General features: G+C 45.0%; 1 protein-coding gene across 1 annotated transcript in view; it reads left to right on the top strand.

Annotated features, from left to right (window-relative positions):
• STAB1 (stabilin 1) overlaps nucleotides 1-24,441 on the top strand; it is a 394,908-nt gene that overhangs the window by 139,934 nt on the left and 230,533 nt on the right. The window contains exons 20-22 of the mRNA XM_077452219.1: nucleotides 7,434-7,517; nucleotides 11,767-11,853; nucleotides 23,244-23,355. Of these exons, the coding sequence (XP_077308345.1) occupies nucleotides 7,434-7,517; nucleotides 11,767-11,853; nucleotides 23,244-23,355 (283 nt within the window). The remainder of the gene's footprint in view (nucleotides 1-7,433; nucleotides 7,518-11,766; nucleotides 11,854-23,243; nucleotides 23,356-24,441) is intronic.

Below are 24,441 nucleotides of genomic sequence, written 5' to 3'. Positions count from 1 at the left end.
GAACAAAGTTGTAACATCTCTGTGTACAATAGTATGAGATTCCAACCATCAGAAATGCTTGCTATCATCCCGCAGAGAACCATTACATAGTTTTTCTCAAGTCATCTTCCAGGACGGCACACCTGAGAGATGAGAGGCTCCTCCCTACAGGAAACACAATCAATCGACAGCTGTTTTAAGTCCCCACCCTTCCCCTTGATCCTCAGTTTTTGATTGTGTTTCTCCCTACACAGCGAAACTGTTTGTTTTTTTCCAAATGACCCGAAGCCTGGGGCTGGTGGTCTCCCCCTGGGAGCCGGACCACAAGCCTGGGAAGCCTCTGGGTCTGGTAGGATATTCTTGTCCTTCCTGGGGGGTTCCCCTATCTTTTCCTCAGGGCGGGCAGCAGAAATTGGAAGAGCCCCCCTGAGAGCTGAAGGACCCTGGGTACAGTGGTGTACCCAGAACTTCAGGGGCCATTATCCTGTCTCCCCCCTCCTTACCTGTACAGGTGGCTGTTCAGACAGGGGTGCTGGCCATCGGTTCTTTCCAGGGGGCTTGTCCCCGACTCCTGGGTCCCCGGTAGCTCGCGTGGGCTGCCGGAGAGGGCGTGGCAACAAGCACCCGCGTCATTTTCAAACTTCGGGAAAATGGCAGCGGCGTTCTTACCCAGGAGGGAAGGCTGAGAGTCAGTAGGAGCAGGCGCCCACATCCTCCTTTCTCTAGAGCGAGGAGGCACCAGTTTACTACGGTGGATGTCTGCCTTAACCACCTCAGATATGAAGATGGGAATGAGGAATGGAAGGCATTGCCCCCCCCCCCCCATGTATATAGACTGACTTCCCTATGGGGACAGCAGTTGGGGGGGGGAGCACTTTGGCGGCTATCCTCCTTGCGTGTGGACCATAAGGATGGAAAAGCAAGCCCGCTGGCTGTGGCAAAAAGAGGAAGACGACAACGGTGAGTACTTTACTTTCCTTTTGCCGTGGGAATTTAGCTGCAAAATCCCCAATTCCAGCCAGAGGGTTCCTGGGCATTTGAGATCTCACCTGGGGTCTGGATTCAAATAGCCCTTAAGCTTCTGCTAAAAACACCAGCCGCAGCTCCCTCTTACATCAGAGAAGCTGTATGGTGGACAGGTGGTGCAGAGGAACGAGTGTGCCTAAACCACCTCAGATGAGAAAGAGGTAGGTAGGCCATTGCTCCCCCTTCCCCGTGTATATACTGACTGGTGCAGTGCAGAACCTGGGGTCGGGATACAAATAGCGCAGACGCCACTGCTAAAACCACCAGCCACAGCTCCCTCTTACAGCAGAGACACTGTGGTTATCGCAGCAGTAGGTTGCCAGCCTCTCCCTACATGCCCAGTTGTGGTACATTTAGTAGGGATGAATATAGCGTACAGAGGGGACCTGGTAGATACAAAGTTACTTACAGGCCAGGTATACCACTGAACAGGTTATTAATTGGGCAGTGGTTGGTGGATTCAGAAGCTCCCCTGGTCAGCAGGTGCACTAGGTTACCGGCCCTACTAGCCCAGCTGCTAGGAATCTGAAGTTGCTTCACAATGTTTAAAAGCTGACCTAACATTCAAGGATGGGCAGAGACCAAGCTACTGTGTGGCACAGTAGGGGTTCCCTTGTCACAGATCCTCCTTTTGGGGCTATAGTTAACTTTCATAAGCTCCAACCTCCCACTCCACCTTTACACTGTGTTTATATTATAGTGTAGGAGGTAAGAAGAAACTTTTTTTTATTGGTTTGGGCTACAATCCACGCAGTGGCAGATCTAAAGGCGATTCACCATAGATCGATCCCTACATCCTTTTAATTGAGGATTTTCTGTGCAAACCTATGCAAGAGCTACATAATTAATTGTTTGAAGCCTGCAAATAGCTATTTACCTCCCAGGCTAAACTGGTAACCACCTCTTCTAGAGAGGTCTTAAATTGGTCTCTAGGGCTGGGCTCATTGAGACTTTAGTTGCTAATCGGCACCACCTGGATATGTGCTGGCTAGCGTTTGCTCAGTCTATGGAGGTAAGGTAGGACAACAACTACTACTAATAGTAGGGTGTCCAACTGAAGTAACTGATCAATTCAGTCTAGTCTTATTATTATCAGTTATGTATTCCTTTGTCTAGTCCCTATAGTTCAGCTAATCTATCAATCTATCACGCCGAGCACATGTTATTGTTGATATCACAATACTACCACCCTTGTCTATGAAATCAATACACGGTCTAAGATCAATCATATCTCATTTATTTCCCAAGGAAATAATACAGCGTGCATAAGGTATCAATAGAAGTTACAATAATACATAGCATACAATCAAAGTATAATATACGCCATACTTATCCGACCTTCGCAGCCACACCTCATGATGGAATAAAGAGGGACAGAGAGGGACCTCATGGTCGCAAAACCTTTTTGTTAAAACATTTCTCAGCCATACCACACCCTCCTGCCAGTCCCATTTGGTTTGGACCAATCAGTGTTCACATGACAGCCCTCCTAATATTGCCATACTTGGCTTTGTGGCCAGTCCCATCTGATGTGCCCTGGGCGTCTTTGTCATCAATCTCTTTGAAGCTTGTGTGCACCAGTTGGGCTGAAGGTAACTCCTTTGATATGCAGATTCTGCCACATTCCTCTACACATTCTAAACATGTGTCATGCAAACATGCAAACATCAACATGGCTGAGTTCGGCTGTACCAACAAATGTGTAGAACCTTGGATATATAACGTTACTTCTTATTCACTTCCAACACCAACCATTTTAGGATCTGTTCCTTCTCTGGTGGTGAAGGTTTAGTATCTACAGCCCAGGCTATGCCTATGAAATAAATTGCCTGTTGGTTATTTCATAAAGGGATAGACCATGACTCCTCATTGGCTGCACACCAGTAGACCTCAGTAGTGAAGGTTTGTGCTTGCTGGGATGATTTTGTGGCACAGCAGAAATACACATTGAGATTTGTGACATCTCTGCTTATAAGGGCTATATTGCTGTACATCAGAAATGCACTGCACTGAAGCTTGTTTGCTGTCCTTTATATACTAAAGGTACTGCTTTGTTTGGCTACAGATCAGAAAAATACAACAGTGAAGGTGGTCTGTACTTTCTGGTTTTGTGTTGCACAGCAGAAATGCACATCATTGTGTCTGGTGACATCTCTGCTCATAATGGTTATATTGCTGCACATCAGACATACACAAGGTTGAGGTCTGTCTGTGGGGCTTTGTGTCCTGTATTACTGCCTTGTTGGTTACTTATCAGAAAGGCAGCAGTGAAGTCTGATGGTCCTGATTTGCGTGGCGCTGTGCTGATTCAGACAGTGCTATTAACAGCAATGGCTGCCGAGTTTAAACATGCAATTTGACATGTTGAGTCGCATGACAAATCATTTCAATATGGATGTGCTATCTCTATTCATAGTGTTTTATTGTTGCACATCAGATTTATACAGCATTAAGGTCTGTGAGGTTTTGTGTCCTGTATTACTGCCTTATCAGAAAGGCAGCAGTGAAAATTGATGGTTCGAATTTGTTGGGCTACATAGTAGAAATACAAATTGAACCCCTGCCAGGTGTAGTACATATACTGCCTTTGGTAATCCATGTAGCACCACAAAGTGGTGTTGTGCTGATTTTAGCCATGCGATTTGACATGTTGAGTCGCAAGGCCAAATCGCTTCAATATGGATGTGCTATCTCTATTCAGAATTGTTATATTGTTGCACATCAGACATATACAAGATTGAAGGTTGTCTGTCCTTTTATGTCTTGCATATACTGCCTTATTGGCTGCATATCAGAAAGGACACAGCAGTGAAGGTTGCTTGTCTTTTTCTGATTTTGTTTTTGCCGCTCAGCTGAGAGACACATTGAGGATGGTGGCCTCTCTGCTCAGTATTGGTATATTACTACACATCAGACATACACAAAGATTGAATGTTTGTGTCCTGTATGTCCTATATCTAGTTATCTACTGCCTTATCGTTTGTATATCAGGCTAAGCAGTGTTTCTCATGGATCTACCTTTCTGCATCTTAGGGATACAAAGCAGGGGTTTGTTGGCTGCAATCCTCCAGGGAGTCACAGCATTGGGGACCCCTTACTTGTTCGACCTGAAAATTGCTATTTGTTTTTTTCCCTGCGACCTGTGTAATCTTGAGGTCTGTGGATCCAGGAATCAGGGACTGCTGGTGTCGCACAGACACAAATGGTACCCATTGGAAGCCATAGTATATGACTTCTCATGCGTCTTGCAGTCCCAAGTCGCAGGTTGGGTCGCACGGGTGTGGGAACCCTAAACTTATCTGTCCCTTCTGATTGAGGTTTTGCTACACAGCAGGAATACTCATCATGGCGTTATTTCCCTCAACAGGATAGTGTTAAGACAGGCCCTCTTATTGATTAATGTAGTGTCCTTGTCTTACACAGGTCTCTTATTTATCTTTTTAGTGGTTCTAAGTAGCACCTACAGGCATAATAGGCCATGGTTGTTAGATGTGTGAGATAGGCAACATTGCTAACCTACAAGTTTAACATGTTTTCTGATTCCATTTTTAAGAGCCCATTTCACCTAGATACTGCATCTGAAGCGAAAAAAAGGAACATCTGTGGAGCAGACCTGCAGATCAGCCGCATGATCCAGCTAACATGCCTTCATCAAGCATATGAGCGTATGGAGTGGAGGTAAAGCTCACTGCAGAGCCAAGGTTCGCCAAGAGGGTTTTGCAGTGGCCCCACCCTAAGGTAGGCCTGAGGTACTTGTTTATCCTCTCAGGTGTGCCGTCCTGGAAGATGACTTGAGAAAAGTACCAGTTACTTACCGGTAACTGTCTTTCTGGGAAATCTTCCAGGACGGCAGGCCTACTTCCCGCCCGTTGGAGGAGGGAAAATTCTAGAACACTAGAAGGTGAGTACCTATGAGGAATGATTTCCCTTGTGAACCTGGTTCAGGAGTTACTTCTCTACAAACTGAGGATCAAGGGGAAGGGTGGGGACTTAAAACAGCTGTCGATTGATTGTGTTTCCTGTAGGGAGGAGCCTCTCATCTCTCAGGTGTGCCGTCCTGGAAGATTTCCCAGAAAGACAGTTACCGGTAAGTAACTGGTACTTTTCAATCATCTCAAGTGATATTTTAATTGGGTACAGAGCTTGCAATGATGTGAATCTTAAAGGAAACCAGTCAACAGAGAAGCACTGAGAACAACCATTGTTGACAGTGGCGTAACTAGAACCTTCAGGGCCCCGATGCAGGAAACCTTGGAGGGCCCCCCCCCCCGACCTCCGAACAGGCTCTTTTCTCCGAGCCCGATGGTGGAACACCAGGGCCCAGTCCCAAGTGGGTGGCCGCATATAAAGGAACCGATTTAAAAAAAACATCAATTACAGCCACTGTGCCCATCAAACGCCACCACTGTGCCCATCAAACGCCACCACTGTGCCCATCAAACGCCACCACTGTGCCCATCAAACGCCACCACTGTGCCCATCAAACGCCACCACTGTGCCCATCAAACGCCACCACTGTGCCCATCAAATGCCACCACTGTGCCCATCAAACGCCACCACTGTGCCCATCAAATTTCACCACTGTGCCCATCAAATTTCACCACTGTGCCCATCAAATTTCACCACTGCGCCCATCAAATTTCACCACTGCGCCCATCAAATTTCGCCACTGCGCCCATCAAATTTCGCCACTGCGCCCATCAAATTTCGCCACTGTGCCCATCAAATGCCGCTGGTGTGCCCATCAAATGCTGCCACTGTGAATCCCCACCGCTCGCTGTCTTGCCCGCCACTTACCCTGTCTTGGTGGGGCAGCGGATAACGGCCATGGGCGGGGTCCTCCATGCATCTCCTGCCATCCTCATCTCCCGTCCTCTCCTCCTGATAGGCGTCCAATAGCTGCGCCTATCGTTTCAGCCAATCAGGTGATGGGTAACAGACCCGCACACCTGATTGGTGGAGAGGTGGTTCAGTGTTAGGAAAGTGAATATTAATTCACTTTTCTAACACACCTGGGTAGACTGTGAGCGTCAAGCATGGTGCTCGCAGTTCACCTATTTTGAAGCCTATTAGAGCCCATGGCTCTAATCAAGTGCTGCAAAAACACCCTCTGCCACTATAATTCAGGCGCCCGGCACCCCAAAAGGGACCAGACACCTAAATATGGGGGTGGCAGCGGTGGCCATGGATAGATTCATGCTATGCTATGCATAAATCTATCCATTGGTCATAGAGGGGGTAGCTGGAGAGAGGGGGCGGCAGTGGCACCTGTGCACCCTTTTGGATGCACCGCCACTGATAAACACATGCACATTCACATACATACATACATATCATACTCACATACATGCGCACACACACACACATGCATACATACATATATGAGCACACACACATACAAGCATGCTCGCACACACACACATACAAGCATGCTCACACGCACACATACAAGCATGCTCACACACACAAGCATGCTCACACACACACACACACACACACACACACACGCACACACACATACAAGCATGCTCACACACACACGCACACACAAGCATGCTCACACACACACGCACATACAAGCATGCTCACAGACACAGAAACACACAAGCATGCTCACACACACACAAGCATGCACACACACACACACACACATGCTCAAACACACATGCACATACAAGCATGCTCACACACACACACGCATACAAGCATGCACACACACACACACATACATACATGCTCACACACACACATACATACTTGCTCACACACACATACATATAAACACAAATACAGTAGCTAGTCTTATAAAAAAAAACGGCAGACATTTACCTTTGCTCTTCCTGCCAGGTACTGCACTGTAGGGGGAGACAAAGAGCACACACTTTACCCTAATGTGAGGAGCTCCCGCACAGTGCAGATTTCAGTTCGGCTGATGATCGGGGAGCTCCTCTCAGCCTCCCCTCCTATGGAAGAGTACAGGGGGCCCTCAAGGGGGCAGCAAGGGGCCCGGTCGCCATGGCGATCTTGGCGACCCCTATAATTCCGCCACTGATTATTGACCTCTCCTTCAGAAGATGCTAGTGGCTGACTCTCTTGCTTCAAAACTTTAAATCACTGACACTGAGCTGGTATGCAAATTACAACTTATGAGCTTTGTACAACGTTTATATGCTGCAAGCTTATTCCAGGTAAATGATGTAGAAAATTCTGAAGCCGCTAGGTCAGTCTAAAAGCCGGGCAACTAACATTTTATAGGAAGGGGGTCAGCAATGGTGGACACACATCAATAAAATGCATTTTTGGCTTCTCCATCATAAGATAAAATGCACATAAAGCTTCCAAGGGTCACCTGTTGAACACCAATTAATATAGAGATTGTTTCTATAAGTTTCCTGAGCTTAAAATGTATTTTTTGCTTTAATATGCAGGGTATAATTAACAAGGAATGCAGCTTTACGGATAATGGTACTAGTAGAATTGGGTGCTCCAGAAACTGCAGTCGCACAGTTGTTGTAAGTACCAAAAACAAGAATATGCGATTTATTTATTTTTTTATGTTTTTTTTTTTTTTAAAGCAACAACTTTACTGCTAAAATGGCCCTTGGGAGGAAGGGTTTTTTGAAATTTAATTAGGCAGTCATGAATGAGAGATGTAGGGGTTAAGCACCAATTATATGCCTGGAAATTTGAATGTTTCAATATTGAAAATGCTATGTTAGACACTCTTTTATAAATTTGTGTTAAGCATTGAAGTTAAACTTCAGCCAAACAGCTGAATACACTTTCAAAATACATAATATATATATATATATATATATATATATATATATATATATATATATATATATATATATATTTTATCAGACAAAAGATTTGTATTTCTGTCTATCCAATGCTGCCACACAACACAGCTAACCTGGTGATCTGACTATAAAGCAATTGAAGTATATGTAGACCCTAAACAATCCATTCAGTTTAAAATAGAAATGAAAGGCAAAACATTTGTATACATTTAAAAAACCTTATAAATACCCTTTTTTCCTTTTTTCCTTTTTAAAAAAAATTATAAATACCCTTTTTTCCTTTTTTAGTGATCGCCTATTCTCTGTTCTCAGATAATATTTGGGGGAGGAGAAGCAACAGTACACTGATCTTCCCAGTGAAAGACTGTTGGGGGGGGGGGGGGGGACTGATCATTGGAGGAAAGCAGGATAGAGAACTGACCATGGTGTGTTCTCCTGCTTAGTGGGGTCAGTTTTTAATAGGAAATGATTGGGACTGGCAGGAACAGCAGGGATTTCACACAAAAGAAGAGCAATACAAAGAGAACAGGATACTTTTTAATACAAATACTTGGTACAGCAGGTGCATATCAGGAATATCAAATGTTGGGCTTAAATATTCTTTCAGACCTACGATTACATTTTTTAAATCTGAATTAGACATGTGCATGATGAAAAAATCAAACATTTTTGATTTTTATCGATTCTAATGAGGCACCCAAAATGTTAACATTTAAAAATTCCTGTGTGATTACATTGACAATTTAAATCACCGTTGGCTTAACTAAAAGGGCATTATTTCGAAATTAAACTTTAAAAACACACACAGTCTTTGATTTCAGGCATATGTTTACAGTTTCGAATTTGAATGGAATCCGATGTAAAATTTGATTCAAAATTCAGACTAATTTTGTTTATTCAGAGCACTTCTCTCATAATTTTTCTTTTCTAGAAAATTACTTAGGACCCCCAAGCATTTTATATATATATATATATATATATATATATATGTATATATGTATATATAATATTTTTTTTTTTTAGCAGATACCCTGGGGAATAAAATGTTGTTGCAACTTTTTATGTAACATTTTTTACAGGTTACCAGTTTAAAATTACAGAGTGGCGATACCTCACTTGTGTGGTTTGAATGTCTTTTATATATGTGGGCGTGACCTTACATATGCGTTCGCTTCTGTGTGCAAGCAGGTAAAGGGGGCAATTTAAAAAAAAAAGGTTTTTATTGTTTATTTTATTTAAAAAAATATTATTTTTTTGCACTTTCTCGTAAATCTTTTACTTTTATTCCTATTACAATTAATGTAAACATAGTGAATACTGCATTGGCAGCAAAAACTTGCATTTAAACACAAAAATGTGACAAAAAAACAGTTCATATTTTGTCACATTTATGTGTTTAAATGCACGTTTTTGCTGCCAATGCAGTATTCACATATGGACTATTTTTTGTATGTCTTTTATCTGCACATAATTTTGATTACTAATGACACTTTGTAATCATATTTACACATTGTAACCATATTGTAAACATTGTAATCAAATTCATCTTATTTACCTTTATTATTAGTATATTATCCAGCGCTACACTCCTATATTTATTTATATCTTTTGTGCTCTATATCAGGGTTATAGTGTTTAGCTGCAGGTTCCTTTCATGGTGTTTTTATTCACATTTTTTCCACACCTAGCACAATTCATTCTTTTTAATTAATTAATGTAAACATCCTTTGTAATAGGAATAGGGCATGACAGGTGCTCTTTATGGAGACATCTGGGGTCTAATAGACACCACATCTCTCCTCTAGGCTGGAAAGTCTGAGATCAAAAAATATATATTTATCTCAAGCTTTTCAGCCGAATACACGGTAAAAAAAACTGTTTTACAAAGATGTGCAGGACACAAGTCTGCAGATAAACAGGTTCAACATATGTAGGAGGATTTGTTTCACCTAGTGCAGTGGTTCTCAACTCCTGTCCTCAGGACTGTCTCGCCAGGTTTGCAAGATAACTGAAATACATCACAGGTGATATAATTTGCTCCTTAATGATTGCAGTATTCTAGTCTGCATCTCCTCAAGGTAATACTTCAAATCTGGCCTGTTGGTGGGCCCTGAGGACAGGAGTTGAGAACCACTGACCTAGTGTCTCACTTTAGCCTAAATACCTTGCTGGGTATAGGTAAGAGTTTACGACCACTTTACAGCTGGCAGGACTGGACGTGACATCCTAACATCACTCCCGGCTTCTGAGAGTCATAGAGATGACTGGGGACCATCTAGTCTTCAGTCAGCTCTATGGTAAATTTCATCTGCCAGCGGGATCAAACTCCCACTGCCTGTAAAAACAATCAAGCGATGTTGTTTTTACTGTGCAGGGAATTGCCAGCTGAAAATGATATCTGTAGGACGCCTGCAACTGCAGGCATCATTCAGATATTGCCACTTAAAGTGCTAGAAGTGATATGACGTGAACCCGGGTAAACTGTTGGTGCTATATAAATCCTGTATAATAATAAAATGGTTATACTGTAATTCTGGTATTTGGATATATCCGAATATTTATTCAGGAACAAATTAAACTGCAGGACTAATCTGAATGGCACTTTGACTGATATTGTAGATGCCAATGCAGATCATATATACAGTGCACTATGGCACTCCAAGGTGCGAATTTTCCCTGAAGCTGGCCATTCATTTGTCTAATAGTGGGGCTCAAATCAACATTCATTTCCCATTGGCAGGATGAAAAATGTTTCCCAAATGAAAATCACATTCACTATTAGAAATTTGTTTGTTTGAGAAAGTTCATTCACTTCTAAATCAAATGTTAAAAGCAGGCTTTTTTTTTTTTTTTTTTTACTTTCATTAGACTTTCACGTCATTGGATATACTGATGAGAACTTTCATAGGAATGTTCTTTCAAATGTTTGAAAATCTAGTAGTACATGGCAAGTTTTAGAGTTTATGGAGTAGGTAGCATTGGACCAAAAAATTGCTATTAATCTATTGGAGTATTTTTTTTCATTCATAACAAAGCTGTATTTAGCTTGGAGTGGTTGTAAACCTCAGACCTTAAATGTGAACCAAGCATATATTTCTTTAGTGTTTACTTGCCTCTCTGTAAAACATGAGCATTAATCTCTTCTGACAAGATTTCCTGACACCAAGCGAAAGGAAGGTGACAGGGGAGGGATCTCCAGCACACAGCCTCAGCTCTGTTCCTGTGTGTTGTGTGAGGGGAGTGTGACCCCTTTCCTCCAATCAGCTCTCATAGCCCTTGTACAGTGTGTAACTGCAGCTCCCTGCCCCCTGCTTTGTGAGTCTATGAAAAATCTTTCCTCTGAGTTTTACAAAGATGTGTGGGACACAAGGCAGCAGATAAACAGGTACAACATATGTAGCAGGATTTGTTTCACCCAGTGTGTCACCTGAGACCAGTTACTTTGCTGGGTATGGGTGAGAGTTTACAACCACTTTAGGTTTATCTTTTTAGAAAAAATGAAAAGGTGAACTAACAGACTACACCCTCTCCACCCCCTAGTCCCCAATGTAATAATATCTGTGAGTGATAAGCAGTCAGTGCTGACACAGCCGGTGTAGCGGTTCTCACTCTTCTCCCGATTCTTTCTGTAAGGCTTCCAGGATAGATCACAGCATCTGAGTGGTTCAGAGTGGTTATGGGCCTGCGCTGACCAATAAGAATTTCTCTGATCTGTCCCCAAAGCTCTACAGAAAGAAGGGGAAGACTGTAGGGGATTGCAGATCCCCAAACCGCTATACTGGCTTTATGGACACTGACAGCTCATTACTCACAGAGGTAAGTACAGCAGGGACAAGGGGGAGGGGGTCGGAAGGGTGTATGGTGGTGGTTCACTTTTGATTAAACTTTTCTGAAAAGGTGAACTAACCCTTTAACAATTTTATGCTGAAAGCTGAAAAAAAAATATTTTTATTTTTAGGTGTATGGATGTTGCCAGGGTTTCCATGGTCCAGACTGCAAACCATGTCCTGCGGGATTCTCTAACCCATGCTATGGAAGGGGTCATGTAAGTGTGGAGATGTTGTTTTTGTTTTTTCACATTGGTACAGCAGAATTAAACACAATTAGTAACGTAAGAATGTTGATGATAATAGTACTAAATATTTTTGTTTCTTTTTTAAAAGTGATTCTAAAGGCAAACTTTTTATTTCTTAAAAATAACAATCATGTTATATTTACCTTCTCTGTGCAATAAATATGCACAGAGAAGCCCCAATCCTCCTCTTCTTGGTTCCTCCGCTGATGCTCCTGTCCCAACCCCCCTGCTGAGTGCCGCCTCAGCAAGCCGCTTGCTATGGAGTCACTTGCATGTGCTTGCTCCCGAGCTGGCTCTATGTTCATAGGACACACAGTGCGTGGCTTGGCCTTGCCCCGTGCTCCCTCCTCACTGGCTGTGATTGACAGAAGCAGGAGCCAATGGCTTCCACTGCTGTGCCAATGAGTAGAGAGAGCCAAGAGAGCCTCTGCTCTTGTACACATCACTGGATCAAGACTAGGAGTAGGTAAATATTTAGGGAGGGCTGAGGGGGAAGCTGCTTGTAGAAGTATTTTTTTTTTTTTTTACCTTAATGTCTACATTACATTAAGGTAAAAATTCTTCTGCCTTTGGATCCACTTTAATATTATAAATTGTTAAAGGAACACTCCTAAAGTAAATGCTTAAAATGCATACAGAGCATCTCCTTGCTAAAGGCATAATTTGTTTCCATCCAGATATACAGTATGGGCAGTATGGAGTCTATCATACTTACTTTTTGTCAGTAATCTGGTGGTCTGGGAATTCCTTTTTTTAACTTGTTTTTAGTGATTGAGGTGCATTTTTGAACATCCCCACTGTAGTTTTCATGATCTCTCCCACATATATGAATTGTCAAGTATTCATGTAAAATGTTACTCTCACCCACACATCCAGATTCAGACCAGCCCTGGCTTTTGAATATGGTATACCAATCACAGAATGTAAACTGCACAATACAGACTTTAGGAAGCAGACCCACTCGGCTGACATGAGATGCCATGTAAAATCTCTATACATGTGAATCGAGCTATATCTCTGTCATCTGGTTGATCTCCTGTGCTGTCACCCCATCATATTCACTTTCTGTGGAGATGCTGGGCTGACGCTCACTATGCAAGCATGTTCTGCCATTGTCACCATTAGTAAGGTCCACTCCGAGCATTAACATGCTGGAGAAGAGTACATGTAGACGGGAAGGGGTTCATGTACTAAAATCTCATGCAGCTGTGCATGGTAGCCAATTGGCTTCTAACTTCAGCTTAAATCAGTATTGTATTAATTCTATACCACATCGTGGATAAGTGTATAGGAAACCAAGCATAAGCAAGAAAATGGGATTATTTACTCAAGTATTGAATTCTTCTCTCAGAATAAATTTACAAACACATGTATAAATAAAAACAATAATTTTACTACAACGTCATGTTAAAATTCATTGGAGTACAAACCGCTTAAAAACAATGAAATGGTAAACAGCAACCACACACAACTTTGCAGCCCCCAGAGAGGGCCCCCCCCCCCCCCATATGTGGTAAATAGAAACATTTGGACATTAAGTTGAGAGCCCAATAAAGAATGGAGTCTACTGGTCGTCAATGCATTATTGAGTACGGTGTAGAAACAACCAAGAAAAATTGTAATACAAACGACATATGCACATGTATCACTGAGGGAGTGCCGTTGAATATGGTTGCTGAAAGAGAAAAATATCATATAATAGTATAAAGTATATACCAAAGAGGCATTCTTAATGAATGAAAAAATATGTAATATCAAGGAACAATCCACATAAATTAATATCACAGAGAACATCCCCCACCGGAAAACAGGGCGGGTGAAAACCGGTCTGGTATATGACCTCAAGAAATGTAGCCGTAGGCGTGGAAGGCATCAAATGGAATAATGTGTGAGAGGGTCCAGGATTGCAGCCAGGGGATTCAAAAATTGTGCCCAAGAGGGAGGCTGCAAAGGCCTATTCATCCAGAAATATGTAGGGACCTGTGTAGAATAGTATGGGGCAATGATGCTGTAGGGGAATCCCATATTGGCAGGGAAGGCAGCAAATAATGTGCATATAAATATCTGCGGATATAACTACCTGCACAATGGTTTACAGACTACAAAAGTCCCTCATCAAAGTACTATCACCTCACCTAAATATGAGAGTACCCATAAAACAAAACAATACAATAACTAAAAGGAAGAGCACCATTGAGTCACTAATTGCCTCATAAGATTAAACTAAATGAGCACAGGTAGTCCAAACATACCTTTAACAGAGTTGATACAGGGTTCCACAAGTGCTTCTGCACATATGCTGGTGATGGCAGGAACAGAGACGGGAACCTGTTCACACTCCATCACCACCTGGGGACAGCCCGACCTTGCACCCTGGCGTGCAAAGTCCTGCTTTCCGGAAACTGTTCAGAGAGGGACAGGGATGGGGAGAGCCGCCTCGCCATGAACCAACACATATAGGCAATCTAACCACAGGGTGGAACCTATTGATATCTAGTGGCAGAAAAAAAAACACCATAAATATACTATAAAAATACAAAGCCAAAAAATAAAAATATTATATTGATTACTCGGGTTGGTTCACACATCCTAACAAGCAACTATAGATGGATTTCCCATGGTCATGGCCCGGGCACTAATCCAGAGAGATGTGCTACAGAACATCCCAGTGGAAACTAGGCCGGATTTTTTTTTTTTCCAATAATTTATTTTTGCAAAAAGAGAAAGACACACGATATGGTACAGAGAGAAAATCCACACAATGAGAGCAGAGCATTTACAGAACGGTGTAACAGAGCTTATCATCGTAATAGAGTTCAAAATGCTTGTGGTCTGAAATTTCCAAGAAGCAGACTATGGTGTCTCTGCACTCCGCGTGTCGTATCTCCCCCTTTTTTTTTCTGCGGTGAACCGCATTATTATACATTCAGGGAAAGCCCAAAGGAATCAGAAAGCGAGAGAGGATGACAGAAACAAATTAGACAGAAGAGAAGGAGGAGAGAAAAATAAATAGATTAAAAGGGGGGGGGGGGAGAAAGGGGGGGTAAGGAAGGTCCAGCCGTCTCGCAAAGCACCCAGGCGCGCAAGTTTGCCATATGTAGACTCTCTTTATGAGGGATTGAGAGTTCGTCCTGCATACTCCTCAGAGTACACGAATTTGAGCCAGTAGAACCATTTTTTGGTGTATTTCTCATGCAGGCCTTTATCAGTAGCCACCAAGTCTTCCAACGCACTAATGTCCGCCACCTTTTTCAGCCAGGTGCCAAACGGCGGCGGCTGTGTCTGTTTCCATTATAGTGGAATGCATCCCCTGGCAGCCGTAATCAAGACAGGGAGGACGGATTTTTCTATACACCCTACTGGGAATGTTTTGGTGATGTAGAAGGAAGAAGGCCAGGTCTTTCGGTATCTCTCTATCAGTAAACTTTTGAACGATTCTATGAACCTCAGTCCAGTAGGGCTACACGAGACGGCAGGACCAAAAGACATGGAGGAGGGAGCTGATCTCCTCCCCACATCTCCAGCACGTTTGAGCATTGGGGAAACATTTTGTGGATCTTCACCGGGGTATGATACCACCCCGCTTCCTGGTGTTTAGCCATGCCGGATTTTTACAATAAACGTGTCACTTAACTGAAAATATGTTTTTTATGAACAGCCAAAAAACAAAAAAAGGATCAGATAATGGGAAAGCGTTTACTATAGGAAGGGTTTGACATTAATATTTTCGTTAATGACGGGGAACTTAGTTGCCTTCAGCTGGACGAGACTTTTTTTTATGTCCCCTTCCTCTTGGCGATCATTCAGCATGCTCCAAAGCAAAAAAAAACTGATAATATCAGAGTTAAAGTTATGATATAGGTCAACATTGCAACTTATTGATGACACCATCTTACCATTATGTATTAGATATACATGGTCTCTAATAAGTTTCCAGAATGGCCTCTTGGTTTTACCTACATAGAATGCCTTGCAAGAACACTCCCTTTAGTAGACTACCCCTACTGTCTGACAAGACAAAACCAATCGACACTATTCTGTACTCCTACTCCTGGACCGCTCTGCTGCCTTTGATACGGTTGACCACCCCCTCTTCCTCAAAAAACTCCACGCCTTTGGTCTCAGTGACTGCACTCTTCGCTGGTTCTCTTCCTACTTATCCAACCGCACCTTTAGCGTTTACTGCTCTTGGACCTCTCCTATTTTCAATCTACTCCTCCCTAGGTCAGCTGATAGCCTCCCATGGCTTCCAATACCACCTCTACGCTGACGACACCCAAATCTATTTCTCTACCCCTCAGCTCACTCCCTCTGTCTCCTCACGTATCACTAATTTACTATCAGATATCTGTCTGGATGTCACACCACTTTCTCAAACTCAATCTATCCAAAACCGAATTTATAACTTTTCCTCCCCCCATATGCCCCTTCTCCTGATCTCTCTGTCAAAATCGATGGCACAGCTATAAGCCCATCCCCACATGCCAAGGGTCTAGGTGTAGTCCTGGACTCTGAACTCTCCTTTAAGCACCACATCCAATCACTGTCCAAATCCTGCCGCCTCAACCTCTGCAACATGTCCAAAATACGGCCCTTTCTAACCAATGACACAGCAAAGCTCTTAATTCACTCGCTGGTCATCTCTCGCCTCGACTACTGCAAGTCGCTTCTCATTGGCTTACCTCTACATAGTCTATCACTCTTCAATCAATCATGAATGCTGCTGCTGGACTCATCCACCTTACCAATCACTCTGTCTCTGCTACCCCTCTCTGTCAATCCCTCTACTGGCTTCTGCTCGGCCAAAGAATTAAATTCAAAATACTAACAACTAGGTACAAAGCCATCCACAATTTAGCACCCAGCTACATCACTAGCCTAGTCTCTAAATACCAACTTACTCATTCGTTCCTCTCAAGACCTTCTGCTCTCTAGCTCCCTCAACACCTCCTCCCATGCTCGCCTCCAGGACTTTTCCAGAGCCTCTCCAGTCCTATAGAATGCCCTACCCCAATCCGCTTATCTCCTACTCTATTATCTTTTAGATGATCCCTGAAAAACCTTCTCTTCAGAGAAGCCTACCCTACCCACACCTAACAAATGTTTTTTCATTTTCTCCATCATCTCACCCCACACAGTTATTAACTTTTGTTTCCACTTGACCCTCCCTTCTAGATCATAAGCTCTAATGAGCAGAGCCCTCTGATCCCTGCTGTATTGATTTGTATTGTAAGTGTACTGTCTGCCCTCATGGGTTAAAGCGCTGTGCAAACTGTTGGCACCATATAAATCCTGTATTATAATAATAATAATAATGTGGGGTCCAGGACTGTCTATTATGAAGGGAAATGCTTCTTCCCATGCAGATCCAGTTACAAAAATGCATCTCCCACATGCAAAACTGCCTCTACATTGGTGAATACGAGGAATAGCGGGGGGCTTAGGCCGCGTACACACGGGCGGACTGTTCGCCCAACCTTGTCCGCTGAACAGTGTTTGGGCGGACAGTCCGCTCGTGTGTGGGCTTTCAGCGGACAGTTTCAGCGGACAGTTGGACGGACAATGTCTTTCGGAAATTCCGAAAAACTGTCCGCTGAAACTGTGTTTGAGCGAACAGTCCGCCCGTGTGTGGGCTTGTCCGCTGTACTTTCGAAATGAGCGGACTGTTCCCGCTCGGAAAGTCCGCCCATTTCGAGCGCGTGTACAGGTAGGCGGGGCCCGCGAAGGAGACGTCGCGGGCTCCGCCGCCTGGAATGGGCTTAAAGGGGAACCCCAACGCCGAAAAAAATCGGCGTGGGGGTTCCCCCCAAGTCCACACCAGACCCTTGTCCGAGCACGCTACCCGGCCGGCCAGGAAAGGGGGGCGAGCGAGCGCGCCCCCCCTCCTGAGCCGTACCAGGCCGCGTGCCCTCAACATGGGGGGTGCCTTGGGGAAGGGGGGGCCGCGCGGCCCCCCCACCCCAAAGCACCTTGTCCCCATGTTGATGAGGACAAGGGCCTCTTCCCGACAACCCTGGCCGTTGGTTGTCGGGGTCTGCGGGCGGGGGGCTTATCGGAATCCGGGAGCCCCCTTTAAGAAGGGGGCCCCCGGATACCGGCCCCCCACCCTATGTGAATGAGTATGGGGTACAATGTACCCCTACCCATTCACCTGTGAAATAAAGTACAAATAAAAACACAACACAGGGGGAAAAAATATTTTATTGCACAGCCGGGGGTCTTCCGTCTTCGGGGGTCTTCTCGCCGGACTCCTCCGCTATGTGTGTGTAGCTCTTTTGCCAGCGGAGGAGTCCGGCTTTCTTCCTCCCCGCCGCCGGCCTCTTCTCCCGACTTCGGGGGTCTTGTCCCCCTCTTCGGTTCTTCTGCCGGGCCACCGCGCCTGGTCCGGTGGCCCGGTCTTCTGTCGCCGTCTTCCGTTCTTCTGTCGCCGCCTTCGGTTCTTCTGCCGGGCCACCGCGCCTTCTTGTAGCTCTTTTACAGGCGGTGGCCCGGTCTTCTGTCGCCGCCTTCCGTTCGTGTTCTTCTTCTTGTTCTTCTTGTTCTTCTCCTGGAGATGTTGACTCGACGAGCTCTCCGGCCGGAATGCCGGGGACGCGCTGTGCGGTCACTTATATAGTGACAATGGGGCGGGGTCACATGGTATATGTCACATGGGTTGGTCACATGGGTTGATGTCACATGGGGACTATGACATCGTAAGGGGGCGGGGGTCACCATGTGACATCAACCCATGTGACATATACCATGTGACCCCGCCCCATTGTCACTATATAAGTCACAGCGCAGGGCGGCTCTGGCATTCCGGCCGGAGGGAGCGACGTGTCAACATCGCCTGGAGAAGAACAAGAAGAACAAGAAGAAGAACACGAACGGAAGGCGGCGACGGCGACAGAAGACCGGGCCACCGCCTGTAAAAGAGCTACAAGAAGGCGCGGTGGCCCGGCAGAAGAACCGAAGGCGGCGACAGAAGAACGGAAGACGGCGACTGAAGACCGGGCCACCGGACCAGGCGCGGTGGCCCGGCAGAAGAACCGAAGAGGGGGACAAGACCCCCGAAGTCGGGAGAAGAGGCCGGCGGCGGGGAGGAAGAAAGCCGGACTCCTCCGCTGGCAAAAGAGCTACACACACATAGCGGAGGAGTCCGGCGAGAAGACCCCCGAAGACGGAAGACCCCCGGCTGTGCAATAAAATATTTTTTCCCCCTGTGTTGTGTTTTTATTTGTACTTTATTTCACAGGTGAATGGGTAGGGGTACATTGTACCCCATACTCATTCACATAGGGTGGGGGGCCGGTATCCGGGGGCCCCCTTCTTAAAGGGGGCTCCCGGATTCCGATAAGCCCCCCGCCCGCAGACCCCGACAACCAACGGCCAGGGTTGTCGGGAAGAGGCCCTTGTCCTCATCAACATGGGGACAAGGTGCTTTGGGGTGGGGGGGCCGCGCGGCCCCCCCTTCCCCAAGGCACCCCCCATGTTGAGGGCACGCGGCCTGGTACGGCTCAGGAGGGGGGGCGCGCTCGCTCGCCCCCCTTTCCTGGCCGGCCGGGTAGCGTGCTCGGACAAGGGTCTGGTGTGGACTTGGGGGGAACCCCCACGCCGATTTTTTTCGGCGTTGGGGTTCCCCTTTAAGCCCATTCCAGGCGGCGGAGCCCGCGACGTCTCCTTCGCGGGCCCCGCCTACCTGTACACGCGCTCGAAATGGGCGGATTTGCCTCCTCCTTACGTGGGCGAGTCCGTTCATTTCAAAAGTTGAGCGAACTGTTTGCCCAACCTTGTTCGTCAAACAGTCCGCTCGTGTGTGGGCAAGTCCGCTCATGCAAATTTTGAGCGGACTGTTTGACAAACTGTTTGCCGAACAAGGTTGGGCGAACAGTCCGCGCGTGTGTACGCGGCCTTAGACTGAAGATAGCTATGGGTCCTCTAACAACTTATAGGCCGATGGCCTATATACTTGACAAATACTGGATCATCTCTCAACAAATGCCAATGTTGTTGAAAAAATGTGGTCATTTGTGTATGGTTCTGGGAGAATCAAGTAATAAGGCAGGTAGTATGGTCAATATCAGTTTTTTTCTGCACATATGTCATGATATTTCACTTACTGAATGCTTTTTTGAGGCATTTCCCTCTCTGCAGTAAGCTTCTTTGAAGTAATTTTGATTGGACCAAAAAATCCCCCTCTCTACTGCAGTTGTGTTTTAATCTCAAATATTGGCCATATATTATGTTTTTTTTCAAGGAGCTGGGATGGGCATTTGTAGCATTGAGAATAATGTTGGCAGCAGAAAACTTCCAAAACAAATCGGATATAAAGTGGCCATCAGGACTGATTAGGATCTAGATGTCCAGGAAAGTTGTCCTGGACTGGTGGCACATAGTGAAGTTAAGATTACATGCGTTCCAACCTAGATACTTTATATCAGGCAAACTACCCCCCTGTAGATAGAAAGACGATGGCAGATTTTCAATGATGGGATAGCAATCCTACATCATGGTTTAGTAGACTGCATAGGATAAAGATGAATCTTTTCTCAAGATTACTATATTTGTTCAGAAAACTTTCCATTTCAATCTGTATGCTGGATCTACTTAAGTTCCAGAATGGGGTTTTCAAATTTATATGGGGGAATAAGAAACTGTGGGTGAGCAAACGCACTTCGTACATAATCAAATTAAGGGGCGGTCTGGGAGTTCTGGGCCTTGCCAAATATTTCTTCACAGCGCAATTGGCACAGCTAATTTGCTACCATTTTCCATCCTCTCAACCTCATTGGATGAAAATAGACTCTTCCTTGCATTCCACAAAACTGATTAATCACTTAATGTGGCTGAAACCCAAAGATAGGCCGATTATGATGGGTCTCACACTATCGTTCTCTTTAAAACTATGGGACAGATTAACTAAACTCCATAGATTTAAGTCCCCACATACTCCCATGGCTTCCCTGGTCTGTATTCCCCTCCAGGTCTCAATCCCCAAACTTTGGCCTTATGGACAAACAAGGGTTTGATACATATTGCTGATTTTTGTGACTATAGAGGTATCTTATTAATACAAACCCTACGAGAAAAACACCAACGTCGCAATTCAGAAATCTTTCATTATGTTCACATTGTACTTTACCTGGCTTCCCTGCCGCGTGTGTCTGATCTCACCACCTCTACTTCGGTTGAGTATTTGTGCAAGACCTTTGATAAACATATTGGTCCTATCTCGAATATTTATATTAATATTGTTTTATAAGACAAAATGGGAACAAGAACTGGGAGAGATGTTTGAAGTAGATGAGTGGTTTAAAATGTGCCTCATAAATACCTCATTGATTAAAGATGACTATAAAGTTTTTATAAGATGGTACCGGTGATTGTGGCTGCGTACGTCCCAGGGGCTACCTCCTCTTGATTTTGAGGTTGTGGCATGGAAGGCACAGTACTACACACAGTGGTCTTGTCCAAAAGTAAAGCACTTCTGGATTTGTATCTACAATTTTACTCACTAACACAGGTGTACCTAATTAAATCACAACAGTAAACACTTCTGGGACGTCCAGCTAACGAGACACCGAGACATGCAAGGAAACTCATAGCATTTTATTTTAAGCAGGAGGTCTTGAGAAGAATAGGTTGGCATTTTGAGACTAGGTCAGTGATGTAGCTGTGGCAGAGTTGTTGAAGGCTTTGTAAGTAGTTGTTAGTATTTTATATTTAATTTGTTGGGTGAATGGAAGCCAGTGGAGGGCTTGACAGAGAGGAGTAGCAGACACAGAGCGGTTGGTGAGGTGGATGAGGTGAACTTAAATGTAAACCAAAATGATTGCTGCTTTTATCATCATTTAGGTTTAGATTTATGTTTACGCATGTGGCTGTCACTGCCGTGGCTTTGAAAAGTGATCCTCGGTTGGCTCTCTATTCAGAGGCATTTGCAGGGTGGTGAGGAGGCAATAGTTCACCTCCTCACCACATTTTTCAACTGTGTATTTGCCCCATCACTGTGCCACAACCACGTGTGATCAGTTTGCAGGACTGCAAACTGACTTAGCAAGTGGTGAATGGGAACACATCAGGGAAGATAATTTTCTGGCACAGATGCAGCTTGTGTACACACCCATCTGCTGCCTTTGCAGATTAAAAGAGGGGCCAGTAAAACATGCCTCAACCACTGTTTTTACTGGCCACCAAATTTAAGTGACCATCCAGGCTCCTATGCAGCAGTGAGTACACAGTAAGTACTCACCTGTGCTGTACATTCCCAGCATTCAAAATGACTCCCGCCCACCTGCGAGTTGATTGGTGGACATACTGAAAAAATTTAGCAGCATTTACATACTCGCCATTCTACCTCAGCAGGACAGAGGAGAAGGGAGGTACCCCATCTCTGCCATAACATACATCAGAGAAACTGACAATAAGCAGTAAGAAAGGCAGATTCTGTTTCAGTTTCAACAAATCGGCTCCTTTTCTGTTTGCCCCACCCCCCTGTCAGCCAATTGATTGGCTCAGTTTCCTCAGGTGCATTGAATGCCGGGACTGTGAAATACAGAAGAGTACTTCTTGTTTGCTCATTCCTTTAAAGGAGTCTGGATGGTCACTTGCTGATGATGTAAGCACCACCATTTTGTTTGATTTTAGCAACTGATTTAAGTTAAACAGACCACGTTAAAATATTAATTTATGTAGAAAAAATTTATATCATGTAATGTGTGTGTGTATGTGTATGTATATATATATATATATATATATATATATATATATATATATATATATACACACTATTGGTAAATTAATAGAGGTTCTAGGCTCATTACAATATTGTTTTCTAACACAAAGATGCAGTTGTCCTTTAAGGCCTGTGCAGAGCTACTCTCTCTGCTCCCCCCCCCCCTTCTGACAGGACAGATTGCTAGCAGCAGGAGCTCCTGCATCTGTCAATCAAATCCAGTGATAAGGGAGCAGGGGGCGGGGCCTGAGCTGCACTGTGTGTGACTATAGATGCACACAGTTAGACTCGGGAGCAAACCAGCATGAGTACCCCCCTAGTAAGAGGCTTGCTGGGGGACGGGGAGAGACTTGAAGGCAGGAGGAGCCAGAAGGGCCAGCAGGGGACCCAAAAGAGGAGGATTGGGGCTGCTCTGTGCAAAACCATTGCACATTTTTTTTTTTTAAAACAAGACTTCAATAATACTTTAAGGCTTAATTTTCAATTTTGGAGATTTAGCAGTTTTTTTTATATGTTTCCATGAAACCTCTAAGAATTCCTATGAACTGCACCACTGCTTATAAGCTTGATGTTCTGTGAAATCTGGAGAACACTACTTCACACAGTGCCCATTACATTGACTTCTGCTTCATATCCCATACAGTGCAGTGACGGCATTCGTGGGAGTGGAAAGTGTATATGCTTTCAGAAATATAAAGGAATTGCTTGCCATATCTGTTCTGATCCAAATAAGCATGGAGATGAATGCGAAGAAGGTGAGAGAAATGTGACTCTAAGAGTTTATTGAGCTGTTTGTTATTTTGAACAAATACAAAGTGTGTTTAAAAAAACATTTTTTATCTGTACTGCTCCTTGTGAGCCAATGCAAATCACTCTGCAAACGCTTGGTCTTGTTTGGCTCATTTCCCCAAAGTAGTATAAAAAAACAGAATAAAGAATTACCTCATCACTTGACTGTAGACTTCTTTGTTGGATCACAGTCTGCAGAAATACATTGCCATAATCATTTAGCTCTGCTCAGGGGCATTGTTAGGTCTACAAAAGATCTGGGGCTAGAGCCCATAGCAGCGTAGTAAAGAAAGTCATAAGCTTGGGCGGGTATATACAGTAATATAAGTGTGTGTGTGTATATATATCTCCATAGAGCCCCCCTTACATCAGGGTCCCCAGAGAGCCCCCCTTACATCAGGGTCCCCAGAGAGCCCCCCCTTACATCAGGGTCCCCAGAGAGCCCCCCCTTGCATCAGGGTCCCCAGAGAGCCCCCCCTTGCATCAGGGTCCCCAGAGAGCCTCCCCCTTGCATCAGGGTCCCCAGAGAGCCTCCCCCTTGCATCAGGGTCCCCAGAGAGCCTCCCCCTTGCATCAGGGTCCCCAGAGAGCCTCCCCCTTAATCAGGGTCCCCAGAGAGCCCCCCCCTTACATCAGGGTCCCCAGAGAGCCTCCCCCTTGCATCAGGGTCCCCAGAGAGCCTCCCCCTTGCATCAGGGTCCCCAGAGAGCCTCCCCCTTGCATCAGGGTCCCCAGAGAGCCTCCCCCTTGCATCAGGGTCCCCAGAGAGCCTCCCCCTTGCATCAGGGTCCCCAGAGAGCCTCCCCCTTGCATCAGGGTCCCCAGAGAGCCTCCCCCTTGCATCAGGGTCCCCAGAGAGCCTCCCCCTTGCATCAGGGTCCCCAGAGAGCCTCCCCCTTGCATCAGGGTCCCCAGAGAGCCCCCCCCTTACATCAGGGTCCCCAGAGAGCCCCCCCCTTACATCAGGGTCCCCAGAGAGGCCCCCCCTTACATCAGGGTCCCCAGAGAGCCCCCCCTTACATCAGGGTCCCCAGAGAGCCCCCCCTTACATC

The sequence above is a fragment of the Lithobates pipiens genome, unplaced genomic scaffold (genome assembly GCF_037356315.1).
Source record: "Lithobates pipiens isolate NorthernLeopardFrog02 unplaced genomic scaffold, aLitPip1_a1.2 Scaffold_23, whole genome shotgun sequence".
Lineage (NCBI taxonomy): Eukaryota > Metazoa > Chordata > Amphibia > Anura > Ranidae > Lithobates > Lithobates pipiens.
This window is presented reverse-complemented; position numbering and strand designations above follow the sequence as displayed.